This window comes from Mercurialis annua, linkage group LG3 (assembly GCF_937616625.2).
Source record: "Mercurialis annua linkage group LG3, ddMerAnnu1.2, whole genome shotgun sequence".
In the NCBI taxonomy this organism is placed as follows: domain Eukaryota; kingdom Viridiplantae; phylum Streptophyta; class Magnoliopsida; order Malpighiales; family Euphorbiaceae; genus Mercurialis; species Mercurialis annua.
Genome location: NC_065572.1, coordinates 3,913,795 through 3,924,366, shown reverse-complemented (window position 1 = coordinate 3,924,366; position 10,572 = coordinate 3,913,795). Strand labels below are relative to the sequence as shown.

Here is a 10,572-nt window from a genome sequence, read left to right as displayed (position 1 = left end):
AATATTATAATATGATTATTTAATATTAATGAAACTCGACATATTATTTTATATATAGTGATATATCTGTGCTATTTCTATTAGAATTAGAAATTTAACACATAATGATAGTTGTTGCACAATTCCTTTTAGGATTAGGAATTTAATATATAATGGTAGCTATTGCGATAATTATTTTTAATATATTTTCTTTATGGGTTAAAAATGCCATCTTTCTATTTGTTAAACACAAATATTCTAATATGTCAAAATATGTAAAGGGTATTTTTGTCCGTGAATGGAAGTGTTCGCCCCGCGAATACATTTTTATATTTGTTATAGATATAGATAGATAGTGGTTTAATGTCACAATATACCTTATAAATGTTATGTTTATCTTATAATGTTATATCAGCATTCATTGTTGCAATGAACATCCGTCACAATATGGGGACTAGGGAGGCCATTAGGCTAAGATAAGGTCTCCATAGGGTCATTAATGCATTAATTGATAATACAAAAAAAATCCCTCTTTCAAAAAATTATGTTTATAGTAAAATAAATTAATTTAGAAAAACATTAATGAATTATTTAAGTTAAAAAAATGCATTTAAAATAGATATAAAACATCACTTTTTAAATTACAAAAGAAAGATTATCTTTTAGTGTTTGAAAAACCCAATTAGACCAATAAACTCGACCATTTTGATCAAATATTAGAGATTAATCCAATTTAATTCTTTTAAAATAAAATATCATGGTTCAACTCTTTAGTTGAAAAAAATGTAAAATTTAAAATTATTAAAGCGATCAAACCAATGAAAATCATAAATATATTTTTAGGAACTAGTTAGAGTACGATCTATTTATTAAAATTTGACTAATTTTATAGCTAACTTTTTTTTTATAAATATGGAATTTTTATTTATTAAATTGATATTTTAATTGATTGAATATTAAATATGAGAATATCAGTTTGCCATCAATTTAGATTTTAAAAGTCATATTCTAAAAAAAATAGTATTATTCTCTAATCAAAGACAAAAGTCTTGAGCAAATAATATTTTTTCCATTTCAAATTAAAACAAATTCAAATATTTTCATATCTAATCGCATTATCTTGATTTTTTTAGATTGCTTATTTTGTATATGGCTGTGGCATATCATATTTACAACAAATCAATATATATTTACAATAAAAAATTATTTTTTATTATAATTTAATTTTTTTTATTATTAAATATATATAATTATGCATTATTAGTGTTATACGAATGATATGATCGGACGGTTGTGTTGTATAATTTTTTTTGTTTTTCTAACATGACCTGTCAATTATAGAAGTTCAAAAAAGTTGCCCTCAATTATTGTACGCACTTGTTTAACATTTAATAGGGCCTGCTGCCAGCTGTGCAGTTTAACAAAAGAAATTAAAAGTTGAGAGTATTAGAAAAATGTAAGGTGTGAAAAGTATATGATAAGTTATCAAACTTGTAAGTTTGGGAATCTTGGTGTAGACTATAGTAGTGGTTGGTGTAAGAGCAGCACCAAGTACAGTCCATGAAATTTTGTTGCTTGACTTTTAGTATAATAGTATATTAATAGTATATATTTTGGTAAAATTACAAGTAGAAGAAGTATATACTTTAAGCTGAAGAATAATTCATTCATGTGCTCTTTGTTAGGTTTGATAACAGATCTGCCTTTCATTTGATAACTTATCTTTTTTTCAATGCTTTCACATTACTCCAAAATTACTCTCCATGACTAAAGAAATTTAGATTGTATGTCTATTAAAATATCACTAATAAATCAACACTTGCATATTTAAGTGCTAACTATACTGATTCTTTCAAAATAAATATTACACTGACATTATTCATAGAATAATAAATATTTAGAGAGCTTAGTTCAAGCGACTAAAAAATTCCAATATATTTTTGGAGTTTTATTTTACAGCTTTAATAGGACGGTAGTTTAAATTGATTTTACTATATTTTATTTTAATATGATAGAAATATTGAGCAGCAAATTAAAAGATTAGATTTGATTTCTCCCACAAACGCTCTAACTTCTCAAATTATATATATATATAAAACCTAGCAATAGCCGTGGGTTGACATCTCTGTGTTTCATGCGGCTATGAAAAGAAAGAGAATAATCCAAATAATGCATGTGCCTACTGGCCATTGAGGAAGTTAGAGCACTATACCCATGTGATAGGTTTGTCATCTACCAACAGATTTTCCCTTTCAATACATCCTCAAACATTAAGCTATATTAATTATTTTTAATCAATTTTATCTTCATTCTCTGTTTAACAATAATACTATATTTATTAATAAATTACATATTTTCTCTTGTTGTAGATTAAGTCGTATAAAACGTAAGACTATAAATGAATCAAGCTGCTCATGAGCGGTTTGAATTCGGCTCGATAAGAGCTAAGTTCAAACTCGTTTGTTCGTTTACGTGAACATTGTCAAACTCTAAAATATTTATTTATTTAAACGAGTCAAACTTAAACTTAATAATATTTACCTTGTTTATGCTCATTGTAGCTGTTATATGAGCTCAATTAGGATCTCGAATGACTCACATATGTGCTCAATTACAAATTTACGAGTCGAGTACACCTGTTAGTTTATAGAGCGATTTATTAATTATTTTAATTATATATCAATCATTTCTCAAGTAAAATAATAATTAAAATATTTTAATTAACATTATATTCTTTAAAAATATTAAATGTTAATTTTTTTATATGTTTAATATAATTTGTTTAGATACTAAAGGAGAATCTAGCTCACGTTCGTCGTTTAAGTGCTAAACGAGTTGATCTTGAATCCGGCTTGTTGAGCACTTAAATGAATGAGTTTGCGCTAGAATAATTTAGCATTTAAATGAACATGTTCGAGTTTGACTAGTTTATTAGCATTTAATTGAACGATTGCAAGCTGAATCATAACCGAACAAGAATATAATAAAATTAAATGAACTGAACTCGAGTTTAATATTCAAAATTCGAATAAAAAATGGACACCACATTTATATAATGAGTTGGATATAAACACCTTAAGGCTTAGTTTGATTCGGTTTAATCACAGTACTAAATTAAAAGCTCAAGATACCATAATTTAATATCATTGTATATTTAATAAAATAATAAAACAAAATACAATCCCATATATTTGAAGAAAAACAAATTATTTAAGAGTTTAGACTTTTATACTAGTTGGTTATTAACTTATTAGTGTTTAATTGTTTATTTATTTTTATATCCAATTCTACATGTAATGCAGAATAGTAACTGATATCGACAGCTTTATCTGGTACTGGTAGTACTAGTATTTTCTTTCTTGGCCAAGCATTTTTGTTTCGTGATGATCAAGGCAAAAACATTATTGCTTAATGGGTCATTCCATACATCATCTAATATGTTTGAATTGATTAATGTTTATAGTACAATATCAGTTTCCACAGAAGTTTCAAATTCACACGCATGTATTTGCAAGTCAAAATCTATTTATCAGTTTTATTCAGGAGACCTCTACTTTAAAAATGTTATTTTTCCTGTCAATTTTGCAGTTTTCATGCTCTTTTTTGTGATTAGGAAAAAAATTATAAGTAGAAAGACAAAAAAAAAACATAAAAAACGGCATCAAAATCATATAAATAACAAATACAAAAACTGAAAAGATAATTTTTTTGAGTAAGAACTTTCTAAATAAAAATGTTAAAATACAAGGATGTCAAAATGAATTTAGCCTATCTGCAATATAATCATTTTGTTTTAGTGCCATGATGAATTGATGATGGTAAAAGAAATGCGTACATGTAGTCCTTAAATTTGGTCAATTATTTTCTTTCTATTCATTTAAATTGTTCAAATTAGTCAATTAGTATTTAGTAGGAAGAAAGACGATGAGCGGAAAAAGAAAAGGCTGAAAATTAAATAATTAGTCGCTGGAAAAGAAAAGAAACCAAATTAATTAAAAAGTGATGATATTAACAGAAATATAAAAATAATTCGAGATAATCGGTGATCGAAGACTTGAAAATGGTCGCGGCACTTTTAGTATGATCCCTGGCAAATAGCCAAACAGTAGCCATGATATTTATCACATTGTCTAGCATTATATATACTACAAGACAATAATTAATAGAAACATTTGGCACTAGTAATTTCAAATAATATTCAGCCTTCAAATTCTCATATTTCTTTTGTTTGACTTAAAGATTGGAAGAATGGTCATATTTTATAATATATTTCTTTGAAAAATTGAACTTGTGTGATGTATGGAGTCAATGAAATAAACGAAGATGATTCTAGAAGCCAATGCCAATGTAGAGTTAGAAATGCAAACAAATCATAAATTAGCATCATTTAAATTTGATCAAACAGAAAGAATCTTCAGATAAACACCTGATTTCAGAAGTTAAAGGAATTTCTAATTAATTCAGTAGGAAAGGAAATACTTGCATATACTCTATCCACAACATCATCCGTGAAAATTCGAATCAGAATATATCAAAGAAATCGAAGTTGAAAAATAAAACATGACCAAAAGAGTAAACAGTTTTTGCCAATTTTCATCTTCTTAAAGAAGTGCTACACATTGAAGTTAACATTAAAATCATTCATAGCGGCGATTCTAGTAGCAGCCATTAGTGTACAATCAGGAACAGAAGGAGATCTAGCCTTCTTCCTCAAACCCAACTTTATAGAAAGGAAAATAAATCATGTTTGCATTAGTTTCTATTTTCTCTTCCAATTTATACAATTTCAGCATATTATAATGACACTAAAATGAACCTCATTTTTCCTGTCGTAACAATCTCCCCGTGTTTGTCGTCATCCCACCTAAACCTTGTTGTCTAACCAGAAGCCAAACCGTTATACTTTTGTACCCAGGAAGGACTGCAAGACCAGATTGGACTAGTTAGAGTCGGCGAGAGATGTGGGTAACTACATCACTCAATCAAACATCTCAAATGCAATGATATGAATCAAATCAGAATCATCCAGACGCCTGGCTTTATAAATTGAGTCGGTATTGACAAAATCAGGACTAGTAGCTATAAAATTTATTTTCCAAACATTTTTGTGCATATTAATGTACGACCATATAAGCAAATAACATCTACACAATTTCAAGAGCATGACGATTTAAAAAATTAGGCACTGATTAAGAACTTAGGAGTGGGGCCTTAATAATCGACTGGGAGCTTTTTGATGCGACTCCTAAACCGCGTGACTCTTGGAATATTGTTCTAATTTTCATTTATTTTTATGCTGTGTTTCAGATCTGAAATAGCGTGACTAATCATAGATACAAGCCAATCAACTTTATCAGCTTCTTCAAATAAACCTCAGGATTAATTAACCTTAAGCTCTTGCATCAATTCTTCAAACTATAAAGCCAGGCCAACTTATTAGACTTATGTTCATACCAAGGATAGAGGAGAGTAGAAGAATAAATCAGACAACTTTAAGGCCAAATGTTGAACAGGGAGACTGCCTTTCACATTAGGAAATAAAAATGGCAGTGATAAAATTGCATATAAAAACACATTCCTTTATCACCTAAAATGCGCACACACTTGAAACTGCAACATTCACAAATACAAACTACTATGAAATTATTTTACACCAAGATATGAGCAGTAAAACAAGTTGAAAATTTCAAATCAAATTTTATATTAGAGTCTAAGTAAATTATGCATTTACCTTGACTCCTGCAGGAGAACTTCCAGGCTTAGCTGTAGTTGTACTCCCAAAAAGTCCAGATGTGTTTCCCGGCTTTGCGACAGTTGTACTCCCAAAGTTAAATTTTGCCTTTTTATCAGCAGGCTTCAATATTTGGAAAGAGCACATTAGTGTATCATCTACACTCATCATGGCACCAGCATTATCAAATTCCCCGCAATAATTAGGCGCTGAAAATATAGTTACAAGTTGCCGATTTGCAAAGAACTCATATCCATCCTCCACAACCTGAATTCAGAATATTCAGAAATAAGGAACTACAAAGAGCACTAGCAAAAATCTGGGAACGATGTCCCAAAGAAAAAACTTAAAGGACTGCATAGAAAGGGCAACCAGAGCCATGACAGAGGTACAGGGGGTGGATGCCAGATGATCAAATTTTAATACAGATAACGAATAAATGTTTCAGCAAGCTAGAAACTGCTCATATTTAAGAGCAGTTCACACAAGATAAATGAACCATCTACTCAACAACATGGGTGCCCTCCACAGCCTTAAAGTAATCAAGAGGATTAAATGAGACCGACAAAAACTAATTGAATTGGGTAGGTAAAACCTGGTGAGCACGACAAACGAGATCCAAATCATGCTTCTCTAGAAACTCTGTCACCTTGTCAGGTCCGAAAGTATATGAAACTCCCCTATCATTCATTCCCCAACCCTGAACATCTTTACTAGGATCTGACCACAAAAGATCACAAAGCAAACCTGTATCTGGTACATCAGTTGGACGCTGTAAGTTTCTAATCTCATCCAGATTTTTCAAGTCAGGCGAGAGACCTCCGTGCATGCAGAGAATCTTCTCATCAATTAATGCTGCCACCGGTAAGCAATTAAAGCAGTCTGTGAATATCTTCCATAGCCTAACATTAAACCTTCTCTTGCACTCATCATAAAAACCATATATGCGGTTTATAGAAGCGCATTCATGGTTTCCCCTCAAAAGAAAGAAGTTTTCAGGATATTTTATCTTGTATGCCAGTAGAAGACATATTGTTTCTAGACTCTGCTTGCCTCGATCTACATAATCCCCTAAAAATAAATAGTTCGCATGTGGAGGTAAACTGCCATATTCAAACAGCCTTAGAAGATCAGAATATTGACCATGGATGTCACCTGCATGTGGTAAACAGATGCCATCATATAGTCAAACCATGGGCACATTATTCAACATAGAACAATTGCAAATCATCGACTTCAGAACCACATCAGTGAACAAAATGTATAAATGCATTACCAATTTAACAATGTAACATATGTAATACACAAGCGAAGACAGTCAAACACAGTAAAACCAAGGTCGAATTATGTTCATCGAGAAAATCACATCAAGCGTTCAAGAGAAGAACATTAGAACAAATAATGTTAGAGCATAGTCTAAAATGGATAAAGCATCCCAGCCATTGGTCTCTTACATTATTGCACCACCTCTGTAACCATGTATGGATATATACAATTAGTGTTCATAATTTTTATACACCAACACCAGAACAAATCAGCCATCTAATGTATATAATTTATATCTATAAATTGAAGGCAGCAATTGAAGTTAAAGGTTTTTTCCTTAGCAATATCCATTAAAGAATAGAACCTAAATATGTAACTAGCAATTAATCACATGCAACACTTGGATAGGCATGTATCTGGATAGAATACAGCAATGCATAAGCAGATGACTAAATAAAGACTTGACCACCAAAAAGAAGGATTAAAGAAGCCACAGCCTGGAATACATGCACCCACATATACCACAACAAACATACACAGAGGAGCATGCACAGACTTTGCTATGCTAAGAAAGCAATTAAAATGCTATTTGGAAGCAGCATCCTTCATTTTTCTTTTTGTTCCCAGTTACATTTCTATTAAATTCAAGCTTGTTGACGGCATTCACAGTAAGCAAAGTACAACATGGATCATCAACAATTAAATGGTTAGAGTTGAAGACATTCTTTGGTCTACTAGGATCCAACTAAAACACCACTAGAGCTCGATAGATGGGATAGCTACAAAATCAACATAATGGAGAACAACATTCAGAATATGAAGATGAAGTTAGCAGATTAGGTACTTGCCCGATAACAAACTTAAAAAAAAAAAATTAGAAAATGAAACAGAGAAAAAAGCTAAAGGAAATACTCCATCCACAGCCACAACAAATGTCCAAATAAAAAGTATAAAATATGAACGAGCAGTTCATATATAGTTGTATCTAACGACAAAACATAATTCAAATTTGCAATTTAACTGTAGGCCACAAAAATTTCAGGTTGAAACAAATATGAAGTATGAACACCGAAATGAATTAATTCAAACTTTAAAAATGTATGCTGCAGCAACAGTGCAAATTCAACCAAAACCAACGGAAGAGATTGTATAATGTGCTCAAGAGACTGCATGTTAACACTGAAGACACTTGAAGCAAATTATCGACATACAAGCAAAGACTTCACTTACCAAATAAATAAAGCTATAGAATGCCAACTCAATAAGCAGTTTAAACCTTTCAAAAATATATAATCAAAGTAATTAAATAAGCAAGTCCACAAGTTTTCTATTGATAAAATAAGTTGTCAGGCATCGGAAAAGTAAAATAATGACAGTGAATAACCTAAACTAGCACACATAATGCAAGTTTTAACAAGTGAATGAAAATACAAATTTGAAGTTATACTATTAATACTTTAATAGATAGCATTCCACATATGCATTTAAGTCGCTCACAAAAGCACCAAGTCACCAACCAATGAGTCGGGTTCTTCTAGGAAACTAACTATAATAAAACATTTAACAAAAAGCAGTGATAATAAGGTGAAATGGTTCAAATGATCCATCCCGAATTGGGTTGAGATAGAGCCTACAATTACAAACATGTAATTGGTTTGTGTATTGAAGGAAATTTCTTATATAGACTCGGTTTTCAAAGACACCTCTTACAAGAACTCTGCTATATTTAAATGGTGGAATTCACTCATATGAGAGTAGTCCCTGTCCTCCTACAAAATCTCTACTATCCTTAAATAACAGAGTTCACTCATACGGGGTGGGGAGGGGTCCACCATCGATCTGATTTAGCCAAGAATTTTCCATGTATCAAATATTGACAAAATAAAACTCTCCAACTCAACTCAAGTAAGACTTAAACCCAAGTTAATTGGGGTTGACTTTACGAAATCTCCTTTTTTAATCCAACCAATTCGCAATTGAATTTGCATAGACACATAGAGTTGATTAATTATGCTCCCACTCAATCAAGAACTAGTAAATGCTAATCTTATCATAACATAAACATTAACCAGAAAAGTGCAAGCATGGCATACTCTAGTGGTAAAAAGCATAAACATAAACAATACACATATTTCCATTTGAGCATCATAATCATTTGAAAAAATAGCCTTTAATAAGTACACTACACACTAAATAAACCTAAAAAAAACTCTTCTAATGATACTAAAATAACAACATGAAATAAAATTCAAAATTCACTAATCACTGTTAAGAGAAACAATCAAGTAAAAACAGTAACTAAAACTTAAAACACTGATTAATTAAATAATAAAACTAATCCTAACAAGCTAAAATAAATAAAAGCACTTGAATATAAACAAAAAAATAAGGAAAAACAAGACAAATTTTTATACCGCAAATCTTGATAGGAGCTTCAAGGTCAAGTAAATTAGGCTGCTGTAAAAAAATCTCTCTAGAGACAACGCAGAGCTGCCGGATCTCAGTCTCCGATAACTGAACCTGCTTCCCTGGTTTTCCCCGAACCTCTAATAGCCGTTTGATTATATCATCTAATACCGCTTGCTCCATTATTTTTTCTCGAAAACTTTATACAGAGAGAGCAGCTAATCAAAATCTAAAAAATCGGTGATAATCAAAGATTATACTAAAAACGATGTGATCGAGAGATGGAAGAAGAACGGAGAAGAAGAAGGCTTATACATGCCTTTGAAGGTGAGGACTGAGGAGTTAGGTCGTTTTGTTCAGGAAGAGTTGCGTTTTGGAAGGGAAATGTTTTTTTTAATTGTTTTTGTTTTTTGTTTTTAAAAAAAATGTGATGTAGAAGAGAGTGAAAGTGGGCTGGCTGAACTTATTTAGGCTCACTCTAATTCAATTGACTTAAAACAGAAATAAATTGAAATACAACGTGTGAGTTTGGTGAATTTCCAGTTATTGAATTTTCATTTTTTTACTTTAAAAAGAAATAAATACTTTTAATATAAAAATAATTAAATTAAATTTCTAATTTTAAATTTTAAATTTAATTAAGCTCATATTAAGGTCGATTTTACTTTTTTATTTAAAAACAAATGGAATATGGATTAAATTTATTAATATTATTGGAGTTCATAATTAAATAATTATAAATCTGTGTACAATTTATATAAAATGTTAACATAGATTATAATTAAGGTGTGGTACTGATAGAAAATATCGTATAAAAATCACTTGTTTAAAATTATAACAAACTAGTCGTAACTCCGCACATTTGTGCGGAATCTAATTAATAATTAATTATAATATGTTTTTTTTAAATCATACAAATAATGCCAAAAGTATCAATTTATGATCCGTGAACTAACAAAATAGAATAAAAAAATATCTTAATAATCTAAATAATTAATTATTTTAAAGTATTAAACATCTATGATATAATTTTTTGTATTAGACATTTTTATAATTTTTTTATGTTGAAGTTTAATTTTATCTTTCAATTTTTTTTTCCATTTCTTTACAAATGCACCTTCAGTTTTTTCTTCTAATGAATTGGAGATGAAATACTATAATATTCAGTATTTTACAATGTTCATCAAATT

At 30.0% G+C, this 10,572-nt stretch overlaps 1 protein-coding gene across 1 annotated transcript; it reads right to left on the bottom strand.

Annotated features, from left to right (window-relative positions):
- Positions 1 to 4,540: 4,540 nt before the first annotated feature.
- On the bottom strand, positions 4,541 to 9,815 carry LOC126671997 (serine/threonine-protein phosphatase PP1-like). Its single transcript, XM_050365868.2, has 4 exons — positions 9,391 to 9,815; positions 6,306 to 6,865; positions 5,711 to 5,977; positions 4,541 to 4,900 (listed from the first exon to the last, which is right to left on the bottom strand). The coding sequence occupies exons 1-4, from the start codon at positions 9,563 to 9,565 to the stop codon at positions 4,877 to 4,879; spliced, it is 1,026 nt and encodes a 341-aa protein (XP_050221825.1). The 5' UTR covers positions 9,566 to 9,815; the 3' UTR covers positions 4,541 to 4,876.
- Between the last annotated feature and the right edge of the window lie 757 nt (positions 9,816 to 10,572).